Consider the following 27,581-nt stretch of genomic DNA (forward strand, 5'->3'; position numbering starts at 1 on the left):
TCTCTCTCTTTTCCTTCCCTCTATTGTTTTTCTCCCCCGCTGCATTCCATATTCCTCGTCCAGCATTTTCTCCAGCCAAAGCTAACTTTTATTACCCCATGATTGGATTCAGAATTCATTACTCCATCTTGCCTGCATGCAATATCTGATCAGTTTCTGTCTCTCTCTCTTTCTTCACTCCTTCTCTCTCTCTCTGTCCACACCTCCTACTTTTCCTGTGTTGATTTGATGTTGTCTGTACTGGACGCTAAAAGTCTAACTAAATCTCTTCTTCTTCTTCCACTTCTTTTTCTACTCTTTGCTGTCTCTCATTCTTTCAGGCACCCTCTCTTAGTGCGATATATATCTGCCTCCCCCCTCGGCAGGTTGCCATGGTCGCGATACCTACTCTCTCTCTCCTATTGGTCCTGGCAGAGTGGGCAGGTCTGGTGGACTGCTCCCCCCACCTCCTGCTCCGGCCCAGTCCGCGGGAACGTGATGCAGGGGCCATGATGAACTTCAACATCGCCGTGATCCACGCCGGTGTTACGGTGCAGGCCGAGGCAGCGGTGGCGGGGTCTGGGGGAAGGGTGCTCTACCCCGGCTTCGGCCGGGTATACGGCTCCCTGGGGGAGAGCGTGGTCACCCAGTGGGGCTCTGCTAACGTCATCTGGCTACAGGTTGGATACTGTCTCCTCTACCTACTGCTCATCCAGCCTTACTTGAAGGAAGGGAATAACAATGACCATCCATTATTCATACTCACTCCCATTATTTGAGTTGAATGAGCAACACACTGCTGCCGTTGTGTTGGCCCTGCTGAATGAGCGGGCGTCTGGCTCTGCTCTTTGACCACAGTTTGTATTGTTAGCCAGACATGTCATGCATGCTACAGACACTTTCCATATGAATAACACAAAGTGAAGACACACTTCCCCTGGTTAGTCAACTCTATTTCTCTCCCTGTCTTTACCCCCCTCTGTCTTTGTTCCTCTCTGTCTTCATGGCTTCTATCATCTCCCAGGTGAATGACAGTAGTCCTAAGACGGTGCTGTCCCAGCTGTGTGAGCTGCTGGCGGCGCGGCCCCTGCAGGGTCTGGTTTATGAAGAGGAGAGGCCCCCTCGCACGGCCTGGGGTCCATTGGCCCCAATGCTGGAGTTTGTCTCTGCGCAAACAGGACTGCCCATAGTGGCTGTAGGAGGGGGAGCGGGGCTGGGGAGGATGCCACAGGTAGGAGGAGGGAGGTTGGGATGGGGGTGGGAGAGTAAAGAGCGTAAAGTGTTTGCAGCTTGTGTGTGTGTGTGTGTGTGTGTGTGTGTGTGTGTGTGTGGGGGGGGGGGGGGGGGGACTGAAAGAGGAGAGAATCAGAGGAATACAAGGGGACAGATGTCCTAGTAGTGTCATTGTGTAGCTCCAAATGCGAGCGCCGGAACAATGTTAATTAGGTGTGTGCTGTATACGGAAGCAGTATGGATTGACAGCTCTATGAATGGAGTATAAAAGGAGAGCTGCTTATATTGCCATAACAACTTACAATGTCATAATGTCGCGCATCCTCTCTGTGAAGAAAAGGTTTGGGCAAGTGCCGGTGAGACGGAGGGGAAGTTGAAGGTCAGGGTCGCTGATCTGCTGAAACTCTGCAGTGTTTGATCTGTAAATGGCACCAACTGGGCCTGTCGCTCTGCCTCTGATGTTCCTGGGTGGGAGGCAATGAGAAGACATGGGTGTGTGTATGAGGGAATATGTGTGTGTGTGTGTGTGTGCTGTACATTTGTGTGTATGCACCAGAGAAACTAATGTCACATGGTTTTCGCCACCAAATGGGGGGAAAAGGGAAACAAAAAGCTTTGCATTTGTGCTTACAAATAACTGTTTTAACCATTTACTCTTGAGGAATTAAATTGTAGCACTTTGATGAACTTCCTTTGAAGATGTACCCTCGCCTAGTCCTCACCCCCTCCCGTCCCCTGAACAGACTTTTTAGAAACACTCCCTTCTGGACGTCATAGGAGAATTTGTGCAACAATCCTAGCTGTTTCAGCCCTGCGGCTGCACGAGTGCTACTGCTCCATAAAAACTTCAAGCCCCGTGATGCCTCCATGTTGTGCATAAAGATGGAGCGGTCCAGAGAGTTGTAGTTCCTTGTAGTGAAAATACTGTCTGTTACTTACTCGTTGTATTGCAGCAGAATTTTAGATACAGTACAACTGCAGAGGATGAATTTTACAGTGAGATTTTAAACCAAATGTGCTGCTCTCTTTCCCAAATCAGGAATCAGGTTCCATCTTTCTCCAGTTCAGCTCCTCTACTGCCCTCCAATTAGAGGTCATCTTTGAGGTGCTGGAGGAGTACGATTGGACATCCTTTTCCGTGGTGTGCACGCGTCACCATGGCTACCAGGACTTCCTGTCTGTGGTGGAGGGCCTGACCGACGGCTCGTTCATCGGCTGGGAGAAGAAGAGTGTGGTGATCCTGAACGTGACCGACGACCCTGGGGGGGCACGCACGCGCAGGCTGCTGAAGGAGAACGAGGCGCAGGTGAGACAGGGGGGAGGGAGGGGGGAAAGGGGGGAGGAAAGGGGAGGAAGTGCTGCAAATCTCATTGGGGGCCCCCTTTCTCACAGGTGGCTTCCGAGCTTTTTCCTTCCTTCTTCGTCTCTCCCTCTGTCCCTCCACATCTCTCTCTCCCCTCTCTCCTCTATCCCTCTGTTCTTCTCTTCCCCTCCCATCTGCCAAGGCATAAAGAGTTCAACGGTACAACACAAACCACGAGTCAGTCTGATTTGCTGGCTGGCATTGTTCAAAGAGTTATGTGCAATAGAAGTTAACCACTTAACCTACAGTGTCCTTCTTGTTTCTACTTAAGTGGCTTTAAAGTTGGAAAAAAACCATCTTGTTCCAGACTGTTTGTCAGTATCACACACATCACACTGTAGCATTTAGCATCAGCTTGTTCCAGCTCTTCATTGAATCTGTAAATGATGTTGACACCGAGTGAAATATTCATGGCTGCACCCTTCCGATAAATGGAAATATATTATATGTCTTGTGCATTATGTTATACATATCTCCCCCCAAATTTAACTTGACTTAGTTGGTATTCGTGGCGACTCTGAGGTCTGTCTCTATATACACTGTGTCTACATTTTTGTCTTTGATATTTCGAATGCAAAAAGAACAAACTCACGCTACATTTCAAGTTCACGTTGATTCATTGATGACCAGAATGACTCGTGGTTTTGGCTTACCTCTAGTGTGTTTCATTCCTTCATGCCTGCTCCCTCTACTACCCCGATGCCTTGCTCGTTCTTCCCTTCCTTTCCTTCCTTCTTTCAGCTTCCAATCTCCCATGCTCCTTGTTTTTTTTAACTCCACTCTTACTTTACCTCCCCCCATCATCCTCCCTTAAACCTCCTCTTTGACCCCATGATCCTCCTGTTCAATTTTTCACTCATCCGTGTGTTCTTACCCCCCCCCCCCCACCTCCCCTCGTGCGTTTCTTTGCCTGGAGACAGGCTCACTCTCCTTCACCTCCATCTCTGTGTGGCTATCTTTCATTCCTTCAGTCTGTCCTTCTTGCTGCATGTCTACCCGGCCACAGACGCTCCGTTGGCTTGGTACCGTCTGGGTTTCAATGTCATCGCTAACGTCCCAGCATGGCCACTGCAGCTCTGCGTGTGTGTGTGTTTGTGTCTGTAAGTGTGTGGGTTTGTATTGGATTCCTTAGACTCCACTCTGCTCGTGTCACTGTTAATATAACATACTGCCTGCAGCAGGTTGCCTATACGCAGTGCTTGCTTTTTAACCCTCTTACTTTTCACAACAAACTCCCTTCTTTTAGCTTTTTACAGCTGCAGGGCTAATAAAAGCTTGTGATTGCTTAGTAATGCTGTGTATGTTTGCATTACATGCTCTCTCTCTTTCTCTCTCTCTCTCGCTCTTTCTCTCTTTCTCTCTTTCTCTTTCTCTCTCTCTCTCTCTATCTCTCTAACTCTCTGTCTCGCTGCCACATACGTGGTATAATGTCCTCTACATAGTAGATGGCTTGATGCAGGTCTCTGGGTCAATTTCTACTCAAATCTCTCACTGTCTATCTGTTGTTCCATTCCTCTTCCAGCTTCTGCCTTGTCAGTATTTCTTCTGCTCTCTCTCTCTCTCTTATGTTCCTCTCTTTCTCCATTTCCCGTCTTTAGATATTGTGTGTGTCTGTTTATAACTCTGATTCTCTCCTTCCCTCCCTAATTCAGTCTGTCGCCTTCTTTCTCCCTCCTTCCCTCCTTCCTCTCCCCCCTCTGTCACTCTCATTCCCTGCCTAATTCACTGGAGGTTTATTGGCATACAGGCAGGATTGTTTTGCCAAGCCATTACAGTTCAAAATCCAATGAAGGCGCAGTCTCAAAATGTGCTTTCAGTCTGTTTCCCTGACCCCCCCCCCCCCCCCCCCTCCATGAATCTGTTTTCTTCTTCTTTTTTGTCCTTTGATTTGCCTTTTTCTCTTTTCTTCACTGTGCGATTTGTTTTATTTTAAATGCTCTTACTCTTTCTTTCTTCTTATGTATTTGCCCCCCCCCTTCCATCTTTCTGCTCAGCTCTAACACCTTAAAACCCTCTTTGGTCAATTTCTGCCCCCCTCCTCTCCCTCCTCTCCCTCCTCACCCCTCCTCACCCCTCCTTACCTCAGCACTTTCAGCTGAGAGCTCCTCCACTGTCACTGCTGTCTTTCTCTGTTGTCTTTCACTCTCTTTAATGTTTTCTTCTCTCTTTCTCCCCAGCCACACTCCATCAACCCCCCTTCCACTGTTTTTTGCAAATATCTCTCCAGGCCCGGATTTTACCAAAATATGTCATCCTTTGCTTTCCTTCACCACCCCCCCCCCCCTCCCCGTTCTCTAAGGAGTTACTTTTCTCTCTTCCCACCTTTGATTACTTCCCTCTATCCGCATCACCCACCATCTCCTGTTGTCTCCAGGTCTTTTCTCCACCCTGCTTTTAATAACGTATGTCAGTGTTTAGCCTCTTCCCCCTTAGTTTTCCCTCAGGTGTGTTTGATCTTTAACTGCCACCCCCCCCCCCCCCCTCCCTCCTCCCTGGCTTCCACGCCTGTACCTCTCTATCTCTCTCCTCTACCACTTACAGTTGTTTCATTTTCCCTTTCTTGTTTTACTGCTATTTTCATTATTCATAACTGTATCTTGTTTCATCAGGCCCAAGCTCATTAAGCACTGACCCCCGTTGCCTCCTGCACCTCCTGGTTAGCATTCATCACATGCGGCCATGCTGTCTCTCCTCTTTCTGGCGTGTCTGCTTCTCTCCCTGAATCATACGTCCAACTCCCATGAACCTTATCACATCAGCTTACCGCTATCTCTCCTCTTACCTCCGCCGGCAGTCTTGTTTTTTTCTCGATATGGCCTTTTCTATCCAACCTCCTCCCCTCCCGTTCAGGTGCACCTCTGCTCCAGCTCTATCTTTCTCCCCTTGATTCTCCCACCCTCTGTCTCTCTCCACGTCTCCCCTGTCCCCTCCTTATCTCACTAGCGTGTATGTGTGTGTGTGTCTCCCCTCGTCCCTATTCCCTCCCTGCCTTCCTACTGTCCTCCAGGTACGTTTGCTGTACTGCTCCCAGGAGGAGGCTGAGCTGGTCTTTAAAGCCGCCTGGTCCGCCGGTCAGGCCGGAGCCTCGCACATGTGGTTCGCGGTGGGGCCGGCTCTCTCAGGTTTGAGCATGGAGAGCCTGCCTCGGGCTCTGTTTGCCGTGCGGCCCCAGGGCTGGAGGGACGAACCTCGCAGGAGGATTGCTCGGGGAGTGTCTGTGCTGACTCATGGGGCAGTGGCCATGCGCAAGGATTACGGAACCACGGGTGGGCCGAACTTTGTCACCAACTGCATGACGGACGCCAATCAGACCCAGAGACTGCGGGGCAGGATGAGGTGAGAGGGAGATAAGAGGAAAGAGGGAAGCTCTAAAGGGAAAATGTGAGGAGGGAAGGAAGAGAAATGCATGTTCGGGGGGGGGGGGCGTACAAGGCCGTTGGCAGGCTCCGGACAAAATATATTGAGACAGCATCAGATGTATTCTGTGAAACGAGTTGGTTCAGTGCCAGAATGAGCTGGAAGGTATACGGGTGGAGTCGGTAGCTTCAGTGTCAGAGAGCAGGCACAGAGGGGATATCTGAATTTGGAGTTGGCTATCATCCATGCAAAATAGATGTTGTTGGTGCATGTAGTTGTGAGTTGGCAAAATTACCCCAGCGTCTGTAGCAAGTGGACCATGTCTCATGTATATTAATGAGCCGGCTGTAATATATTCCTTGTAGGCTGTGCAAACAGGCAGCAGCACACTCTAACAGGTAGCCTAAGTGGTTCTGGTTATCATCCTTGTTCATTTTTAACGCCATTCATCCTTGCTCCACATACACACCACACACATGATATCGAGAAGTTTGGTCAGTGTGATAACCTAAAAATGCAATTAATGAGTATTTACAGTGATTTTTTGTAAATGAAGCACAGCGCAGACCGTGCGGCAATTAAATGGAAATGATTAATGGACTCTTCCTTCTTTGTTTATAAATGATGTCCAACACCAGAGGAGCAAGTTGTTTTTATTTTATTTTATCTTTTGCAGTGCTACCTGCTGTTCACCGTCTGTAACTACAAGCTGCTCTCAATACGAGGCTTTCTGTCATGTAAAAAAAAAAAAAGCTTTCAGGTTTTGTGTTTTGATGCCAGCAAGATGACACGAGGAGACAGTTAGAACGTCTGTCCTGTGTGATTATCAGACAAACTATAGAGCTCACAGGCGATGCAGACAGCAGCAGTTGTTTGACTTCAAAGATCCTGACAATTCTGTGTGTCTGATCATTTGTCTGTAGATTTGATTAACAGACAAGCCCTTGCTGTCACCATAGAGGTGCTGTGATTTATTTTCAAGTGGGAAGGCTCACTGTTGCATCAAAAACAACCTTATGATTTCTATTTTCTCCTCATTTGCCCCAAAACAATTAGTTAATTAATTTACTAATATTACGTGTTTTCTGTCATTTACATCCATTGCCATACAGGTATTTCGGCAACATCACACTTGGTGGTCGAGACTATTCCTTCAATGGTGACGGTTACCTGTCCAACCCCTTCCTCGATGTCATTTCCTGGACACCTGGACGTGGATGGGAAGATGTAAGGACGTGACATGAGTTCTTTATGTCTAACCATGTGCTCTGAGTGTCATTCGAGAAGAGAAAGGGACATGCTTTCTGTTGAATCACACCATACACTCGAGCGATTACTATTTAGTTGTCGCCACAAGCTGTTTGAATCTTGGGATTCATGAGAAACTGTAATTTTGTCCTCTGTGAACAACCGCAAAGACAACAGGGCCTAGCAATTGAGCCCAGAGCAGGTTTTTTGCTGATTGGTTCGCGAGTTTTAATCTCTCCATGTGAACTGGAGGAGCAGATCCGTGCTGCGTTGGCATCTAAAATAGGGATATAGACCTGACAGTGAGAACAGTCAGGTCACATGGGTTCATGTTCATGTAAAGTTCACTATGGCTATCGGTGCCCGAGGCAGAGGAGAGAGATTGGCTGCTGACTATTTGACCGTGCTTTGTGTGCTCCTGCTGTGCCTGTTCAGTTTCTGCTGTCTCTCTCTAACGCTGATATTTCCTCTCACACAACACCAAAAATGCACACACACACACACACGCGCACAAAGCGCAGAAACAATTGACAGAAGTCTAATGGTCCCAATTTTGACAACTGATCAATCATTTAAGTCACTTATTCAGCAAAAATGACAAACATTCTGTCTCGCTTATAAAATGTGAGGATTTGCAAATTGAATATCGTAGGACTGTTGGTTTGACAGAACAAGCATCACCAAGGCCTCTGGGAAATTGTAATGGATCAGTTAATGAATGAAAAGAATCCCCACAAGGTTAAAGGATAGGTTCATATGTTTTCAAGTCGGTCTTAATACACTACGGCATGCCCATATGTAGCTTTAAAGATGTATCTATGTAATCTTCGTCCTCTCCTGGTTGTGAAGTAGTACCTTCCTGTGCGATTCCATGGTAAGTGATGGAGGACAGAATCTACAGTCCTAGTTTAGTGCAAAAACATGTTTTAACATTAAGGTGAAGCGGAATTTTGTATAAAAAGACAGGAAGATACCCACTTGATTTAACAAAGACTGTTTGAGCTTCACGTAGCTTTGGTCAAATTTTGTAATGCATTTCTATATAGAAAGAGGGCTGTGGGTTCCGTCCCTCATCTGTTACATCATTGGTGGAGACGCTTCACGACCTCTATGGAGAGTAAGAAGTCTTTAGTCTTTAAATGTGCTGTAAATACGGATACGAGATGCTATTTAGACGGACTTAAAAAATGTGAACCTGTAAGTTGCAGCCCTGCAGTCATACACCTCTACTCATAGATTTCATTCTTGGTCAAATTACTGAAAGTAATGCTCTGATGTTGCTCTGATCAATAGTTGCTGTTTTGTTCTTCTTCGCTGCCTGCGTTTTCAGTTTTTTTACCGTGAAATTAAATGCAGATGTAAATAGTGCTGAAGATTTCTGGGTGTCTGTCGTTACCATCTGGTTGTAGACCCACCATTGTTTTGTGTGTTTGAGTGTCTTGTCAACATAACTGTGTGCGCGTCTAAAGCACCAGTACCCCTGGCGTGTCATGCATATTCTATTAAACTGAGGTTTCTTGAGAAATCCTTAATTCGAAGCCTTGTCACCTGTTGGAGATGTTTTCCCTTTTATACGCCGGGATTTTACCCTTGTCAGTGTCAGAAGAGAGAGCGATGCTCATTTTCTCAACCACACACCAGCGCCTCGACACCACACTGCACATGCACATGCATAAAGACACGCAGTACTCTCAGACCATACACTCTGCAACAGCACATAATCACAAACACTGCACTAGCACAAATACTGATGCACCCACACAAGCTTACACACATACACACACACAAGCATAAATACACACATTGGTGGTTCTCAGCCTCCCGCTGGTTTTAACAGCCCACCAGAGTCCAGTCTCAGCGTGTCGTAACATGCTGACTCCTGCCATATATCTCAAATCCCTTTCAATTAGAAGCTCCTGCGCTGGTCCTTCGACCAGGGTACGAAACCCGCCCACACACACACATGCTTAGAACTCACATGCAGACGTCCACATGTGTGTGTGCGTACAAATGAGGGCACATACCGTATGCTTACACACATATGCTTACACCCTTCTTGCATAAACCCTATTGCACTATTGCACACATGCACACAATGAGGATAAGACGCCTGTATCTGCCTATTATGCACATCCACGCTGTTGGCTCTCCCTGAATATTTAATGTTCTCTTTACAATGACTGCACCATTACCTAGCCTGGGAGCACCCAGCTTAGCTTACTGAAACACTGCAGACTAGTACTGAAGATTGTCCAGCATTAGCATGGCTTGTTTCAGCTGCGGATACAGCACACGGAGCTAAATGTTCAAGGATATTACTGTAATTTAATGAACATGCATTAACGCCACTCATGGCTGCTAAAGGATAGGTTTTTCGTTAAAAGTGGTCCCCGGCCCTCAAACTTTTCCTCAAAACCAGAATACTTTCTCTGCCTTCAATTCCATCCATTTGAGTAGTCTGAAGTGGTATTTTTTGGCTGTTCTTCTCCTGACGTTTGCGTGTGCATTTTTCTGGGTTTTTGTCTGATAGAGAGCAGTGTGTTCTCCTGTAGGCTCTATCTGTTTTCTGTCTGTGTTCCCTGAGTGTGTTTTGATTGAACGTCTGATGCAGAGCTGCGGTCGAAGTGCAGTCGAAATACTGTCATTGTTGCCACCTCCTCCTCTTCTCCCTGCTTTTACACTGGCTTTACACAGAAAGGCAGGCTGATTGGAGCTGCCAAACTTTGCGTTACTTCACTGGCCTGCTAAAGTATTTTATATATAGATGTATGTTTGTATGTGTGTGTCTGCGCATCCATATGTATGTATTATGTGCATGAGTGTACAGTATGTGTGCACACTTTCTTTTGTGTATGTTGCCTCAGTCACACTTGACGAGACTTTTATCGGGTGATCATGACGTGTGTCAAGTGATGTTACAACAAAAAAACAAAAAAAGACTGAATCTTTGGGTGTGGTTCTGCCTTACATTGCTCTAAAAAGTCTGAATATGCAAATATCCAGCATCCAACACTTCCAGAGAGCATATAAACAATGCAAAAAGAAGGGGGAAACAATGATACAGCCAAAGGGATGCTTGACTGACATTTTTGGGTCAACAGTGGACACAGAACAATGTGCTCACAACATTATCCCCGGACAGATTTTAAGAATCATACTAAAATAGCATCTGTAAACATGAGTCTACTCTCTGCACATGTGCTATTTCAGTGTGTAAAAATGCTTTTTGACCAGAGTGTGTCACATACAACTTTGGCTCCAGGCTATTAAAAAGCCTCCAGGTTAGAAAAGTGTATTTCTGCACAGCTACCTCAGTAAGTCCCATTGTTTGTGCAGGGACGAATTGGAGAGTTACTTGCTTTCATCCTTCCCAAAGCCATTATATGTAATTACATGGCAATGTCTAAATTTGACACTAAAGTAAGTGACTAGTACAAACAAATCTTGATAACTACTGTAATCCCATCAATCAGTGTAGCCTTTGCACAAACGTTTCAGGTAATTGCTCCCAGCCCACATAACAATGAATATTTAGGGCCTGGTGTTCTAAAAAAAGAGCGAGTGGGCACACTACCTTGAATAATACCTGTAGAATATAATTCAAACCAGTACCATAGTCCTGCATTAAATGCAACCTTTATGAAGTGTATTATATTCAGTGTTTATTGAGACTGTCAGAGAGATGTTCATCCATCTCTATAGTCATTTTGGTGATTCAGTATTCTACAAATTATTTTCCTCCATCTGTGCCATGCAAGGGAGGACAAAATGAAGCCTAATACACTGTTTATTGGGCATTTGTATGAGACTGTATAATGTTGTAGGTGTTAATGTGTGTTTACCCTCTCTGTGTCTAACTAAATGTATAAGGTTATGCATTTTAATCAATTTATAATTTAAACATTATATTACTTTATTTACTCAAACGCAAATGTTATGGGTTATATTTTATGTAGTTAGTCAGCCAACCTACAGTATCAGGAGGCGTTCACTGAGCATCAACAGCTAGCTTAGCTCTGGTAACTATACACAGCACTGACTGCATAAGTCCCATCCTCGAGTAAAGCTGCAGGGTTCACACAGCCTCCAACTTTGAACAAAACCCGATGATTTGAGAATTTTGGCTTAGAAGATATCGCAGATGACACAACTTAGAATTACCAATGTTGGGTAACCATATCACTGTAAACAACTTAGTAAGTAATGTTACTGCCCAAAACAGAATAGAAGGTAACTTCTTAACAGGTTACTTTCGGATTTTAGACACTTTATCCCTTCCCTCTCACATAGAAACAGCTTCATTGGATTATTAGTCAAAGACTGCAGAACAGCAAGTCCACCCTGTTTCCAAATATGTGACACGAATTGATTTCTGTCATATATTTGAAAAAGAAAAATGTTGTTTTAATAACTTGAAATGTCAGTCCAGCCATATTAATTTGATTAGATTAGATTTTTGATTTGAGTGTCATAAACAACATAAACAACAGATCCATCCAAAAAACATTAACAACAAAAAATACAAAGTAAATTAGATTCAATTGAAATGTTGAAGAATGACAGGATGAAAACACTAATAGTTAATAAAACGTATTTCCATAGTGGTCCTCACTGTAACAACATAGTCTTCTGTGCCCCTACTACATTACAGACATAAGTTGAAGATGTGACATGAACATGTAATTAGTTTCACTCATTATACAAATAATACGTTTTAAGTAAAATACAAAGTACCTTCACTTTTTTTTTTTTACTGTATCTTGAGACGAGGCTAAATTGTGTCTTTTTGATAGTTGCTCTGTGCTCAATATGTTTGTTGAGATTACCTGTGTTTGTGTGCTCCACCTCTCTGTAATGTTTTGCTTTTCTCCGTTCCCCCAGGTAGGCTGGTGGGAGAACGGCGTGCTGAGGCTTCGATACCCAGCCTGGTCCCGCTATGGGCCATTCCTTAAACCACCTGACGATGCCCAGCACCTGCGCGTTGTCACGCTGGAGGAAAGGCCATTTGTCATTGTGGAGCTGGCAGACGCCGCATCCGGGACCTGCATCCGGGACTCAGTGCCCTGCAGACGACCACTTAATGCCAGGTTTGAATATTTTGGGATGTAAGACAAGGATGTGTTTTATGTAGGATTTGATGTTATTGACTGATTTAACCGAAAACTATAATTTTCACAAGCGGTAATGAAATGAAAGAAAATTCAGAGAAATCAAAGAGAAAAAAGAATGGTATAGCCTCTCTACTGTATTTAACAGTGTTGTGAATGTAGTTCCTAAGCTCTCATGATGCCATCCAATTGAGGTGACATCAATCACCTATCAAAACTGTGGTCTCTTCACTCCCTGGCCATAATCAATAACAGACTGCTCTCCAGAGGATCAGTGGAATGACTCAGGACTCTGGAATCAGATATAACCGCAGTGGAGCTTTATGGTTCATCAGCTTCTGAGGGGATGACAGCGCCTATCCTACACTGGTCGATCAAACCTGTCACCAAATGCCGGGCCACAAAATACCTCCTCTGTGACCATTTCCCTCTCTTTTGCTCCTTTTCCTTTCCTTTCACACTATTACACACCAACCAGGATGCAGTTTAGTAGGCTTTTTGTTTGACACTTTTACGTAGATGTTCTACTTGTTTTTTTCCTCTTTGTGACTCCTTCACAGTGCCATCCATGAAGGTGTGGCTCCCATGAAGCAGTGCTGCAAGGGCTTCTGCATTGACATCCTCAAGAGATTGGCCAAGATTGTCGGCTTCACCTATGACCTTTACTTAGTGACCAATGGGAAACATGGGAAGAAAATTGAAGGGGTTTGGAATGGCATGATTGGAGAGGCAAGTCTTTGCTAGTGTGCGTGTACGTGTACGTGTACGTGTACGTGTGTCTGTGTCGGTGTGTGCCGGTGGTTATGCTTGTCTGCCTTTTTGAGCAATGTGTTCTCAATGTTGATCCCTTGTCACTTGCGTATGTCTGTGAAATTCTTTTGTGTGTGAGTTTATATTTGTGCCTCTGCATATTTTGTGTTGCATTTTTAGTGTTGCAACAAGCCACATAGCATTCCTCTGCCTATTCTCATGTGTCCTGGATGACCAGTCAAACACTATGTCACATCAAGCGCTGTGAGAGTTATGGCCACTTAACCACTGCCAGCAATCAGACAGCTGCCATTTATTACATGCACACACACACACAAACACACACACACACACACAGACAAATGTGCAGACACAAACACTGTAATAGAGGGGGAAAAAATGCAGTTACACAAATTAGACTGAGAAGCATGGTGGCTAACATATGCCGAACACGCACTCTCCTGCAATCACTTCCCCACAGTATATCTGCAGAGACACATAGAAGCACAAAGACTCACACGTTGTCAGACACCCCCTGGCTAGTTGTGATTAGTCCTTGATATTTTCTCGGCAAAACACACCAAGGTTCATGATACACAGAGATGCTGGCAGAAAAAAAAAAAACAGGCACACACAAACAAACAAGTGCGCACACATGCTCACACATACTGAGATCGATACGGGGGGGCTGATGTTTCATTGAAGCGGCCCGCTGTTTCTATCTTTGTCCCAGAGGGAACTTGCCAAACGCCAGTTGTCACGGGTTCCAAAACAGTTCCACTGCGCTCTCCTGCTCTATCATTTATAACTTGAGCCGGGGCCAGAGCTGTCTGTCGAATCTATTTTCACATGCAAAAGGCCACTTGAGTTTTGTTTTCTAAAACTAATGCCAGTCTTTGATCAGGTAATCCAGAGACTTGGCAAAGTTGAGAGAGGGGGGTGGAGGGGGGGGGGGGGGGTGCTTGGCTTTCCGCTTCGCTTCATTTTTCTGCTGATTTGCTCTGAAGAGCGGATGTGCCATGTCTAATGTAGATTAACATTTCACTTGTACAATCAGCAGACACAGTGGTTTTCAGGTTTTTCTAGATGGTGGCAGGAAGGAGAAGGGCCCTAGCTCATTTTGTATGCTAAAGAGATGCACAAGAGACAAGTGTTCAGTATTTGTACCAGATTGAATTCTTGACCTTTCTCATGCAGGCACATTTGAGGATGTACAAAGGGTCAGGGTGCAGAAATGTCACCATCTCACCTGGAAATAAACCTTAGTGAACTGTGAAAGATTGTCTTTGTCTTTCTGTCCCCGCCACAGGAATTACCCATAATTAGATTTCTCTCTTGTCCCATTTAGGTGGTATACAAGCGGGCCGACATGGCCATTGGCTCGCTGACTATCAATGAGGAGAGGTCAGAGGTCGTGGATTTCTCTGTCCCTTTTGTGGAGACGGGGATAAGTGTCATGGTCTCCCGAAGCAACGGAACTGTATCACCCTCCGCTTTCTTAGGTAAGAGGCTGTGTTTATGTGTGGCGCCTAGCTGATGTACAGAATCTAATCTAATCGTAAAAGTGTTGAGTTTGCACAAAGAGCCTCGGTCTTTGGCTGCTGGTCCTTACATCTAGATTAGCCGTTATTTTTTCTTAGCTGCTTGTGTCTTCCCAACTTGTAGTTTCACTCCGTCAGCAGACTCAAGGCTCCAGTGGGAGAGCAGTTATTGGCCTATAGACTGCATTGAGGTGATTGTTAAAAGAAAAACAGTGTTTATGGACTTCTGGAGAATATGTTTTCTCCAATGGTTTCTATTTTCTCTGCATACAACAAGGCTCATCTCTGTGTATATAGCACACAATGTGCCAGGTTTATGAAACGTTATTGTCCCCTCTATTGATAGTAATAATGATAATTTAATAATGCAGCACAAAACCGCCCTTATGTTATGTGTTGATTTAAATCTTCTCTTGTTTCCGTACAAAGAGCCCTACAGTCCAGCGGTGTGGGTGATGATGTTTGTCATGTGCCTGACCGTAGTGGCTGTGACCGTCTTCATCTTTGAGTTCTTCAGCCCTGTGGGCTACAACCGCAGTCTCCAGAATGGCAAGAGTGAGTGATGGATCTCAGCTGTCTGTCTTACCCAGTCTGATGGATGGGTCTTCATTGCTTTTGCCGCATGGATCAAATGGACAAACATTGAGCACATTCCTGGAATGTGGTGGAAAGAGTTCAAAGTCAAAATTATAATTATAGCGTGATAATTAACTTTTTTGCTTCTATTGAGTTTGCTTCATCCTGTCTGATTGGTCAGTTGTCACATTCAGAATGAACCGAGTGACATTTTGACTCTGCTGCCCTGAATCCTTAACTGCGAGTGTGGCGAAGAGGAAATTATACCTACAGTATGTTGAACTGCATCCAAGTATTCTCGATATTGAAACAGCCATTTATTATTCAAGAGCATAGTTTGTACCCCTGTGATATTCAGTATGCCTGATGCCTCGGTCCAATACCCAACCCGACTTGCCTATTTTACTGCATGATTGCTGTGCTCTCCATAATTTTACCTCTCTGTCATCCTCCCATATATCCCTCTCTTTCACCCTCCTCTCTCTCCTTCCTTCCTCCTTTACTCCTGTCGTATAAAGGAAGTGTTTGAGCCCTTTGAATGGGGATTTGCACCGTGTGGTTTAATCATTTGTAAGATCACGTAGCAGCTGAATTGAATGCTGCCATCCTCGAAACGTATAGTCACCGCCTTTGAGCTTCGCTGTCAAAAAGCCCGCTAGGTATTTTAATATACAGTAAACCTGTTTTACAGATCATTAGGGGAAGTTTAATTAGAATCAGCTGCTTCATCTGCAGTCTGACGCTACTGAATACTCTATTGTGCAGTGTACTGGCTGGATTGCTGTTGTAGAAAAAAGTTATTGTATCAACCACTCATTACACTCTCTTTCTTCTCCCTCTCTCTCTTTACCTCGTCATCATTTTGGACAGAGGCTGGAGGGTCTACTTTCACCATAGGAAAGTCGGTATGGCTTTTGTGGGCTATTGTCTTCAACAACTCCGTGCCAGTGGAGAACCCCAGAGGAACCACCAGCAAAATCATGGTGCTGATCTGGGCTTTCTTTGCTGTCATCTTTCTGGCCTCCTACACTGCTAACCTGGCTGCCTTCATGATCCAGGAGGAGTACATTGACACAGTGTCTGGCCTCTCGGACAAGAAGGTACCTCATTGCTTGAATACTGATTAAGTAGGGAGAGCAGAAGGAGAATTAAAGTCTTAGATTGAGCCAAATCCTGTGCATTTGAATGTTAAATTGATTAAAGCACAGGAATTTAGAAATGAATAAAATCTCATTTTCTGTAACTCAATTACCGCAGTTCTCGAATACTTTAAAGACAGTTCTAAATGCTACTTTAAGTCCAAACACTGCTCTCTTTTCAAAGATATGACTGTGCACAGAGTGTTGTAAGTTAGTCTGGAAAGTGGACAGAAATAGGTCAGACAGATTGGTGCACAGCCTGGTGTGTCTCATGCCCCTTCCGTCTCCCTCCCTTGCCTCCCTTTGCTCCGCTAGTTTCAGCATCCCGAGGAGCAGTACCCACCTCTGAAGTTTGGCACGGTGCCCAATGGGAGCACAGAAAAAAACATCCGCTCCAACTACCCAGACATGCACCAGTACATGGGCAAATACAACCAGAGAGGGGTGGAGGACGCCATACTGAACCTCAAGACCGGGTCTGTCTGCTACCACTTAAGCATTTTCATTCCCTCACATTTACATGTATCCTGCCAGATCTTTGTCTTTCTCCACATGCTTTGACAAATTATAGTTTATTAGATTAAGGAAGTTGTTAAAATTGTTCACGCTTTCCTCAGGCAACATTAACTTATATTGTTGTTTGATTGAGACATAAATTGTACAGTATATGCCTGTATAAGCTTACAAGACAACAACCAAGATCACAACATTTTAAGTACTGATCCATTTCAAAAGACCTAATTTACATAACAGATTTACCTTACTATAAAGGGTACAAGATACTCATTAAATAATTGTTTCCAAAACAAAAATCTTCTTAAACTTAACTCAACAAATATATATATTTCTTTAATATTTTTTCCGCTGTACAAGGTGATGAAAGGTGGTAATGAAAATACGTAGAATATGATGACATTTGTTTAATAAGTTCTTTTCAGGTTTGACGTGATTAGTTTAATAACAATTATTTAAAAATGGCATTGGCTGCTGCAATGGGATGAATCTCTACTGCTATTCAGATGCAGGTGCGTGCAAATGCAGTGCTACTAAATGGTCCAAAGAAGATGGTTTGCTGTTGTCTTAAACCCATACTGACTACTCACCATAAACATAGGATTTCTTGACTACTGTATGTTTGCTGAAACAGCAGTTGACCATACAATCCCACCACAAGGTCCATTCTACAAACCCTACAGTATTTACTGTATTTCCATCAACGCATGAGAAATAACCCAACATGTATGGTTATTATATGACTTTGTTTCTGGCGGAGTCATACTGCCATTCTTTTCCATGATTTCTTTGTTCTCACTCTCTCACTAGCAGGCCATAACACACAGTGACATTTTTTTCAACTCTGACTAACATTTCACATCTTTTGTCACACTCCCTGCTTTCCTGCACAGATTCTCTCACCTTTACTTTCTCTCCACCTTTACCCACACACGCACACAAAACACATACAGTGCAAGCAGCATTTCCCTCTTCAGTTTCTAGGAGCATCTCTATCACCCGTCATGTGTTGAATAATCCCAGTTTACTTTACCCTAAGCCTCTGTCATCATTTCTCCCTCCCCATTGCCTTGACACCACAATTATAACTCTGTGTTAACATGCACAGAAATGAGAAACTCTCTTCCTTAGTGCTTATCTTTCCCTTCCTCTCACGCCTCATCTGCCCTCTTATCTTACCATTTCTCTCTTTTCTCGTACTCTTTTTCGGTCCATTCTTTCCCCTCCCAGTGTGCTTTCTCCGTGTGTCTGTATTTAAACTTTATAATCCTCATCACTCTCTGGCTCTTTCCGATGTCTTTTCCCCCTGAAGTGTGTAAATCTTTCCCCCCTCTCTCTGTCTCCCTGTCACTGCGCTCTTCGCACCGTATAAATCCCCATCTTCCTCCCCTCCCCCTCCCCAACCACCACCTTCCCGCTCCCTCTTACTCACACATCTTTCCCTGATCTCTGCCTTATTTTATTCTCCTTGTGTTTTCACTCTTTTCACCAAGCCTGCTTTACTATTCCACCCATCCTCCCTTTTTCTTGTTATGATTTAACTTTTCATGGCCTCTCTATCATTCTGTGCGCCTGTCTGCAGTATGTTTTTGCACCCTAACTCTCTTCCCAGGTACATCGCAGAGATCCACCTTTATACCTCCTCCCCTGCCTGTATCTCCATCCCTCCGCTCCCTCTCTCCCATTAAATGATGAATGAATTCTCCCTTGATCCCTTTACAGGAAACTGGATGCTTTTATTTATGATGCTGCAGTATTGAACTATATGGCCAGGAAGGACGAAGGTTGTAAGGTGAGTACTAACCCATGCAGGCACTTTTGCTTACATACTAGAGTCATCTATATTTGTTTCTTGGTCAGTTTTTTTTTTTTTTTCTTTTTAATATCTCCACATTGTCCTTTTTCTAAGGTGATGACCATAGGCTCGGGGAAGGTTTTTGCCACCACAGGCTACGGTATCGCCCTGCACAAAAACTCACGCTGGAAACGTCCTCTTGACCTGGCCCTTCTGCAGCTGGTGGGAGATGGTGAGAACTATGGGGAGGGGAGGGAAGAGAGGAAAATAATTAGAACAATGGAGGGGCAAAGGGAAGGTTACGGGTAAAATGACAGCGCAGAGAAACGAGCGACAGAGTAGCACAAGGGTGGGGGGTGGATGGAGGACACAGGGGGTAGATGAATGAGAGGATGTTGTGAAGTGGATGGGGGGGGGGGGGGGGGGAGTACAAGGTGTGGAGAGAGCGATGGCTGTAAGGTGTTTCAATTGTGAGGGAATAATGGAGTGTATGAGGGGGCTGATGGTGATGGTTAAGAGGTTTGTAGGTATCTTTATTGGCTACTCGAAAGGAGAGGAAATAAAAGGGGAGGTGGGAGCAAGAGGAATATTATTTGTTGGCTGCAGACATTGCAGACATTACTTGATTCCCCCGTTTTCCCTCCTCTCAATCTATCAGACTTTCACTCTCTTTCCCTTCTTCCTGCTTGGGCTTATAAATGGAAAAAAAAACTGGGATTTACGTGTGTGAGTCAATGTTGCAAAAAGAGATGATCACAACTTGTGTTGTGACAGATTTACACTCATTACAGATTAGCTGATCCTGACTCAGGAAGTGAGAAAAAACATAACCCAAGAGAAACACCTGAAAATACCCTGAAATGAGTGCACTGAAGCAAAAAGATATATGAAAGAGATCAGATAATTGATTATTAAAAAATATGGGAGCATGATTAATATGCTGTTTGTCTACTTGTGTCTAGGATAAATCCATGCGAGGACGGTTGCTTGTTTTTGACAGACAGAATCTGTTTTTAGCAATAGTTGTCAGTACACTAATTCTTGATTATCATTTTACACAGTCCGCCACACGCATTTATTGTCTCAATCGGATGCTGCTTGTTTGGCTTTTCCTTGTGTTTTAAATCAGCTTTGCTTATGGCGTGGCGGACAAAGCCCTTTAGCTGTTTCTGGCACACGGACACTTCAGCTGCTTACACACTGACAATGCCAATTTGGTGCCAAGATCTATTAAATAAGAACGGCGTCTGGAGCTGAATAGTTGGACCCGGACAAGGTTGTGTGTGTGTGTGTGTGTGCAAGAAAACAGAGAGCCCAGACAGCCTTGACATGCTATGTCTGTTGTTTCTTTTAATTCGTGGCACATTCCCTTGTCCTTGCTTCTGTTCTGTGTAGCAAAAGCCCTTAAAATCAGCTGTGTACGCTGGATGGATAGCTACAGGCTGGCGTTGGATGCTGAGGGTTCAAGTTGTAGGCAGGCATTATTGGAGTGGATTACTAAGGAAGAGGATTAGTTTGTTTCGATATAGAGGGAGGAGGGGGGGGGGGGCTCACATTCAGCGTGCCCTCAAAGGCTGCATCTCAACAATCGCCCTGCGGCTCAAGGACTCGGCATCACACCTTCAGCCGAGCTAAATCGTGTCACAGTGTTGCATCATTATGTACCATGCCATGTTGAATCATATCATTTTACAACTGCATTAGAGGGGCACTAGAGAAGAGTCCGCCACTGCTTTGTCAACGCTGTGAGTGTATTGTGTGAGTGTATTACCTCTGGTGATTCATACCACGGCTTTAGAGAAGGACCATTGATCGCACTACAGCTTGTATCGTGATAAAGGCAAAACTGCTGAGTGGCAAGATTTGCCTTTTCCTTCTTATCAGATCCACTTCTATTTTTTTGCATGGTGTCAGGATTTTGATTCCGAGAATATATTATTCAGTGAGTAGATATTTAGAAATATTGAGAATATGGGTTTGCAGTTCTTGGCTGGAAGGGTGTTGTTGTTTTTCAGAAATCTTGCAATGAATGCCTAGAGGTTTGTCATGTTATGATAAAAGCACAGGATTATACGGGTCATGGTTTACTGCGCAACAACTGTTGAGCTCAGCATCTCTGGACATGTCTGGCATCATGCCATATCTGGCAAAATGCAAGCATGCATGCAGGCACTTGTACATTAGCATACACACACACTCGCACACAAATACAGTTTCCTTTATTAAATAATGTCTTTGTGGTAGATGCCAGCTCTGTGTTTGCAGTGAGCCAGCTCTACCTGACCTGACCTGCCAGAAACGACAGAGGTGGAGTGTGGATTTGACACACCTGTCAGATTTGGCAGGACTGAGCTGGCTGCGACTGAGAGGTAGAGACAACTGCCATCACAAAGGCCTAAGGGAGGGAAGAAACCGGCACGGTGAGAAAGAGTCAGATTGTGAAAGAGGGAGACGAAGAAGCACAAGATGAATCACTGGAAGTCAAATGGCAGGAAAGCCAGGAGATGAGACATAGAGCTTAGAGAAAGGATTCGACTGGGTCTTGTGGAGTGGAGGACAGACATGAGAGTACCTGTTTATCTGTACCCTTCACTAAGACACTTGCTGTTTTCACATCAGACTCCTGTTTGGACACACAGCTGCTACTGAAGGTCAATGACACCGTTAAATCCTCTTCAATGGGGCTATGCTCCAGACTTAAAAACAGACCTTTGTGTCTTGGAATGCGTGTGTGTGTATGAATGAATGTGAGACAGGGAGTTGTTACCTGAGTCTGCCAGTGGGCTGCAGTAGCACTGTGTCCATCTGTTGCTGTAGCTGGAGGCCACGGCTGATTGGCTAATGATGTTCTACAGGAGACACATTAGCCAGATCACACAGATGACTAGGTCGGCTTCATCTACGCTACGCAAGCATGGCTAATGATGGCACAAATGAAAAGCTAAAGCTTGAGTTTTCGCAGAGCAGTGTAGTGTTGCGAGTGGATGCTTGACTTGTCAGCTTTTTAACCCTGCTTTAGCAGTTTTACTTAAAAATAGTTCAGACACTGTAATATGCAATCAAATGCAACCTGCAGACCTGGTAATTGCAGTGCTGCTCATCTTCTATTGGTGTTCGTGAAACATTATGTCATTATGAGTTATTTTGGAGAATACGGCTCTTTAATTCCATCATGAATCATACCCTGCATCTTCTGGCATTACTATGGTTACACCAGCAGCCCGCGCAGCCAATCACAGGTTTAACAGGGCAGCTCGGATTCGGTAGGCCAGTGAGATCATACATGAAAAGGCAGAGTGGTGGGTAAAGTGGTCTTGGCTGATTCCTGGTAGTTTAACAGAGTGGAATCTTGAATCCCCCAGAGCTTAGCACCTTGATGGAGATTCTGACCATCCCTCCAGCACAATTAAATGATTATGATCTTCTCCCTCTGCCTCTGTCTCTGTCCCTTCTCATCGTCTCTCTCTCTCTCTCTCTCTCTCTCTCTCTCTCTCTCTCTCTCTCTCTCTCTCTCTTTCTCGTCAAATTTTTGCCACTTTCTCTCCACTCATCCTCTCCAAACTGAGGAGTGTTCCCGCTGTTTGTCATAATGACACAATCTCAGCCTCTCGTCCTCCATCTCTGCTTCCCTTGTTCCAGCTCCCTCTAACTCTCTCTGTGTCTCTGTCTGTCTCATTTCCCCTGATGCGTTCGTGGACAGAGAGAGAATGCCGCGCCCTCTCTCTTTTTGTGAGACATTCTTCCCAACTCTCTCATTACCCCTCTCCCTCTCTTCCATGCTTGTTCAACCTATCCAACCATCTCACTGTGGCTCCTGGTCTCCCTTTCTCCTCTCCTCATTTACTCTGGGTTACAACGTTGAGATTAGGTTGTCTGTGCCATTTTACTTCTCAGTGCTACTTTATTGTTTTGGACTCTCTCTCTCTCTGTCTCAGGCTCCTTCCTCTTTGTTACTTTGGACACAGTGCTGCTTTTTGTGTACTGACCTCTGACCTTGAGAAGTCACATTGGATAATGGGCAAACAGCAAGCAATACCGTAGACCTGTACTTTAGTGCTTATTATTAGCCTTTCTGTCTCCCTGTGTGGCCCCTGTCACTATCTATTACCCCTGTCCCTATCTGTCTTTCTGTCTCTACAACCTTGAAATAGCCCCTAGACCCCCTAGCCATAATTCTTCTTGTATCTAACATGATCCCCTCTCTCTTCTCTTATCCTCTACGTGTCTTGTCTTGTACTGTCTTACTTTACTTTATATTTTGATTGTGCATTTCGATCCTCTTCTACTCTCTCCACATTGTCTCTCTTCTTTCACCCTCTACCTTTACCGCCTTTTAAACTCATCCATCTCCCTTTTCCTGCTTCTCTTCCTTATACCCCCCAACCCCCTTTCCAGATGAGATTGAGATGCTGGAGCGCCTGTGGCTATCGGGTATCTGCCATAATGACAAAATTGAGGTGATGAGCAGTAAACTGGATATTGACAACATGGCTGGGGTCTTCTACATGCTGCTGGTGGCTATGGGCCTCAGTTTGCTGGTGTTTGCCTGGGAACATTTGGTCTACTGGAAGCTTCGCCACTGCATGGCCACCAGTTCTGGCAAATTGGACTTTCTCTTGGCAATCAGCAGGGTAAGTGTTTTTGTCTTTGTCTTTGTGTGTGTTTTTTTTAAAGATTTGCAGACATTCTGTTAAGTGTTTTAATAAAGTTGTATATCCAAATATCCGCTGCTAATGTTTAACTTTTAATCGATCCAACCCCTTTTTTTGCATTAACAACCGGGTGTTTCTACAATATAGTGCTCTAAAACTATCCTACTCTATAACAGGACAACATGGTTGGAATGGAAATGTTGTGCAAACACTGTGTGAGAACATGTGTGTTCATGCCTGTGTGTGCCCTTATCTGTTACTGAGTGTGAGTGTTAGAAAGTGTGAGGTCCAGGGTCAATTCAATTCCACTCAGTCAATTCGGGAGATTAATTGAAATTCAATTCCGCTCACACCCTGTATATCCTCTTCCTTTGACAGTGACCTTGACAGAAGCAGCCCACACCATGTGCATGTGATTATTGTAGCTTCACTGATAATAATTTGTCGTTTTTCACCACTATGGTTGTAATTTATGCATTCATGTATGCAATTCCATTAACCAAACAATGCACAACTGTACTATAAATAGGATTGGATGTTTATCTGAAAAATAGCAATCTTTTCTTTCTTTATAAACTGAATCTACTTAGGTTTCTGTTTTAATATTTTCCTCCTCTTTCTCTGTTGCTCTCTCTCATGTACATACAGTAATACAATGCCTACATGTGGGGCATGATACCTGCAGTCTGTTGCATCTATGTTTTACATTTATTTGCCAATATATTCCTGCATTTACATTTAATTAATTGCATTTTTTTATTTCAGGAAATACAGTTTATTTTATTTAACTTTGTTAATAAACTCGGACTCTCTCTTGTGCTCTCTTTTTCTCAGGGCATGTATAGCTGCTGTAGCTTTGAGGATGAAACAGCACCAGGTGGAACTAAATCTTTGCCCACTCATCATCACACGATGGTCACAGTTCCGTCCCAGCCACATGTTGTCTCAACATCTATGACCAATCCAGTCATTGCCATGGCGCAACAGCAGCAACCACCGCAACAGCAGCAACCGCAGCCCGTCTACAAAACACCTCTACCGGGCTCACCTCCCACCGTGATGCATTCTGGGACAGCACTGGGTCCCTCCAACACCCCCATTGCTGGTGCACCCCTCCCTTGCTCCAGCTTCCTGCCCCGGCCAGACCGCAGACTGGCTGTGGTGGATCGCTGGAGGCTGCCCAAATCTGCTACAGCCACCAACCCAATGGCTGTAAGGGGGGCCATCACTGACATGGGACCCTTTGCTCAGAAAGTCCCACCAAACTGGGCTCCAACTGCTGGAGGGGGTGGGGGACTTGACGGCTATAAGAGATACTATGGTCCCATTGACCCTGAGGGACTGGGGCCCTGCATTGAGCAGCAGGCAGGGTCCCAGACCCCCAAGACTATGCCCAGGGGCCACCCCCAACCCCCTCCAGCCAGTGTGGCCTTCTATTCAGAGAAGGGCATGGACCACGGGGTGGGGAAGAGGGTGGTGGGAGGTGGCAGCGGAGGTCAGGGGAAAGGGGCCATTAAACCTCTGGGCACTCTGAGATTGACGCCTAAGAGTCAGGCCCCTCTGCCCCCTACACCCCCGCTGCCACACCCCTCTCCCCCTCTCCCCTCATCCTTCTGGAGGAAGCGTAGGCCCAAGAAGCCCAAAGAGCCTGGAGGGCCACTGTATGAGAACATTCTGCCACTGGGGCAGAGGGGAGGAGCACGAGATGGAGTGAGAGAGGGAGGAGGGAGGAGGGCACGCCCCCTCTCTCCCCCGCTCTCACTTCCTGTGCCAGTACCCCTCAGCCCCTCTTACACCCCTCCTTCGCCCTCTGCATCTTTGCACTATACATCCTCCTCCTCCTCGTCGACCACCTCATCCACATCTTCGTCCTCATCTGCCTCATCTTCGCGCTCCACCTCTCCCACCTACTCTTACAGCTCCTCTAGGAGCACACGGGACAGGACTGGAGGAATAGATGGAGAGGATGATGATGACGATGAGGAGCTGACAGAAGAGTCAAGCCTCCTTCTTGGCAGGGGGAGGGAGAGGGAACGCTCAATCATTCGGCCTCGTTCCTTCAGCCATGGACGCCTGCCGCCACCCATACCCCCCAGGAAACCACGCACATCCTGGGGTGACAGAGAAAGGGAACGAGAGAGGGAGAGAGGGGGAAGCCAACTGTCTCAGCTCCAAGAGTGGTGGGCAAGCTGGAGTGAGAGAGAGAGGAGTGGAGAGGGTGGAGATGCTGAGAGGCAAAAAAGGGAAAAGAAGAGGAGAAAAGAGAAGGAGAAAGAGAAGAAGAAGAAGAAAAAGAACAAAAAGAGGAAAAAGAGGGAAGAAAGGGAAAGAGAGCGAGAGAGAGAAAGAAAGCGGCGAAAGGTAAAAAAGAAGAAGAAAAAGGAGCTTAAGACAAAGAAAAGGAAGAAATCAATTGGGGGAAGACGCTCTGAGCCAGAAGAGGGAGATGTAGAGCCAGAGAGGGAGGGGGAGGTAGAAGGAGAGAGGGAAGGAGGAATACAAGACTACTCCTTCTCTGCGCAGTATCGGAGCACATTTGGGGAGAAGGGACGGGATTCATGGGAAGGAGAGAGGGAAAGAGGAAGGAGAGAAGGAGATGAAGGCAATGACAGGGAACAGGAGGACAGCAGCAGAAGCAGGGAGAGGCGTCCCAAATCCTCACGCCCTCATTCTAGACATCGTATCCCCAATAAGCGTTACCCTAACCTCAACAAACTTCCTGCATCTGTGAAATTTTGGGTGAATGGAAGAGGTGATGATTCTAATACTCCTCCAACATCCCTTCACCCACTCCTTCCATCCTCCAAGCGGAGAAGAAGTGGTGGGATAGATGACAGTGGGAGAGTCGGAGAGCGGCGTCCTTTGTTAATGCATTATGAAAAAGAGAAAGCACCGACAAGAGAAGGGCTTTCCTTCCCTGAGTGGGACTCTGAGGATGATGATGATAATGATGATGAGGAAGAGGAGGAAAGGGAGAGAGGGCGGGAGCGGGTGGGGGATAGGGGAAGGAGAGCAGGTAGGGGGGCAGTGTCTGAGTCAGAGAGGGACAGGGCCAGGGCAGAGGACAGTTATTCAGATGAGGGCTCGTCAGGGGAGTTTGGTCGTTTTGAAAGATACTGGGAAGGAGGTCCAGGGGGAAGCAGCACGGGGATAGGGGGCATAGGGGGAGGAGGCTGGTTCTTTGGCACCTACCCATCGAGAGAGAAAGGGGGCAGTATCAACAGTCGGGATGATTCCTTACAAGGAACTCGGGCTGAGGGATGGATTGGTGCTGATTTCTGGGGTTCAGGACCAGGAGTAGGTTGGGGCTCAGGGGGAGGGAGTGGAGGGCTCGGCTCACAGTGGCCCCCACCCCCCGCAGCCTTCCCCCCACCTCGGAGGTACTGGTCTATGGACAAGATCCCTGTGAAGGGAGAGAAAAAGTGGAAGAGTGGAGGAGGGAAGAGCAAGGGACGAGCTAGAAACAGAGGGGAAGAAGCAGGACGGGCCACCATATGTTCCTGCAGCCTTTACCCCCAACCCCATCCTTACCCACATCCCCACAGCCGCTCGCACGCCTCCCACTCCAAGAGAGGAGCCACGGCGCTTTCCCATAGCCAGGAAGAGCTGATCCCCCACTGCCACAGCTTCAGCGGTGGCTCTCGTCCCAAGCCTCTGCCCCCGAAACCAGATCCCAGTCAGGCCAAATCAGGCAGCCAATCTAACCTCAGCCTCAGCACACAACCCACAGAGCATCCACCTCAGCCCTCACCGTCGCCACCCCAGCCGTCCATGTCTCCCACCTCCCTACCGATGCCCATCCCGCCTCCGCCCTCCTCATCCTCTGTCTCACCACCAGCAGGGGTAGGAATGGTAGGCCAGGGCCAGGCACAGGCTTCGGCCAGTGCCAAACTCCAGTATCAGAGACTGCGCTCGGTGCCACAGCCACGGAGGTTCTACTCCCCACACCTGCCACTCAAAGCCAAGAGCCTGTGCTCTCGTCGAGGGTCGGCCCACTTCTCCAGCCTGGAGAGCGAGGTATGACAGGGGGAGAGGAGAGAGGGAGACGTGGGAGCAAGCACCAGAGCTATTGAGAACTGTGGTGCCATGGCAGCTGGAGCCAGGAATGACACCAGAGATATTGCTGCCTTGGTGAACATAGGTAATCAATTAGCGACCATCACTGCGGGAACTAGTATGGACAGTAGTTCTACTGCTAGCAGTACTCTGTGTGAGAGCAACTCCACCGCCACCCGCTCCATTGTAAGCGTTCTCGTGAGGGCGACAGTGAGACGCCACACCAGGGTGAGCTACATCCGTTTGGATGGTTCCCATGATGACGAGAGTG

At 46.0% G+C, this 27,581-nt stretch overlaps 1 protein-coding gene across 1 annotated transcript; it reads left to right on the forward strand.

Annotated features, from left to right (window-relative positions):
• Window positions 1-1,114: 1,114 nt before the first annotated feature.
• Window positions 1,115-27,277, forward strand: grin2db (glutamate receptor, ionotropic, N-methyl D-aspartate 2D, b). Its single transcript, XM_076109152.1, has 14 exons — window positions 1,115-1,210; window positions 2,252-2,518; window positions 5,583-5,911; window positions 7,045-7,159; window positions 12,062-12,267; window positions 12,849-13,017; window positions 14,387-14,540; window positions 15,009-15,134; window positions 16,026-16,255; window positions 16,610-16,770; window positions 18,530-18,599; window positions 18,717-18,834; window positions 22,998-23,233; window positions 24,089-27,277. The coding sequence occupies exons 1-14, from the start codon at window positions 1,130-1,132 to the stop codon at window positions 27,275-27,277; spliced, it is 5,451 nt and encodes a 1,816-aa protein (XP_075965267.1). The 5' UTR covers window positions 1,115-1,129.
• The last annotated feature ends 304 nt before the right edge of the window (window positions 27,278-27,581 follow it).

This window comes from Anarhichas minor, unplaced genomic scaffold, assembly GCF_050575085.1.
Source record: "Anarhichas minor isolate MPS153535 unplaced genomic scaffold, ASM5057508v1 ptg000041l, whole genome shotgun sequence".
Classification (NCBI taxonomy): domain Eukaryota; kingdom Metazoa; phylum Chordata; class Actinopteri; order Perciformes; family Anarhichadidae; genus Anarhichas; species Anarhichas minor.

Coding starts and splice junctions, on each gene's coding strand:
- grin2db (XM_076109152.1), top strand. CDS start 1,130: ATGCTGGAGTTTGTCTCTGCGCAAACAGGACTGCCCATAGTGGCTGTA. Junction 7,160..12,061: donor CTGGACGTGGATGGGAAGAT/GTAAGGACGTGA, acceptor CCGTTCCCCCAG/GTAGGCTGGTGGGAGAACGG. Junction 16,771..18,529: donor ATACTGAACCTCAAGACCGG/GTCTGTCTGCTA, acceptor ATCCCTTTACAG/GAAACTGGATGCTTTTATTT.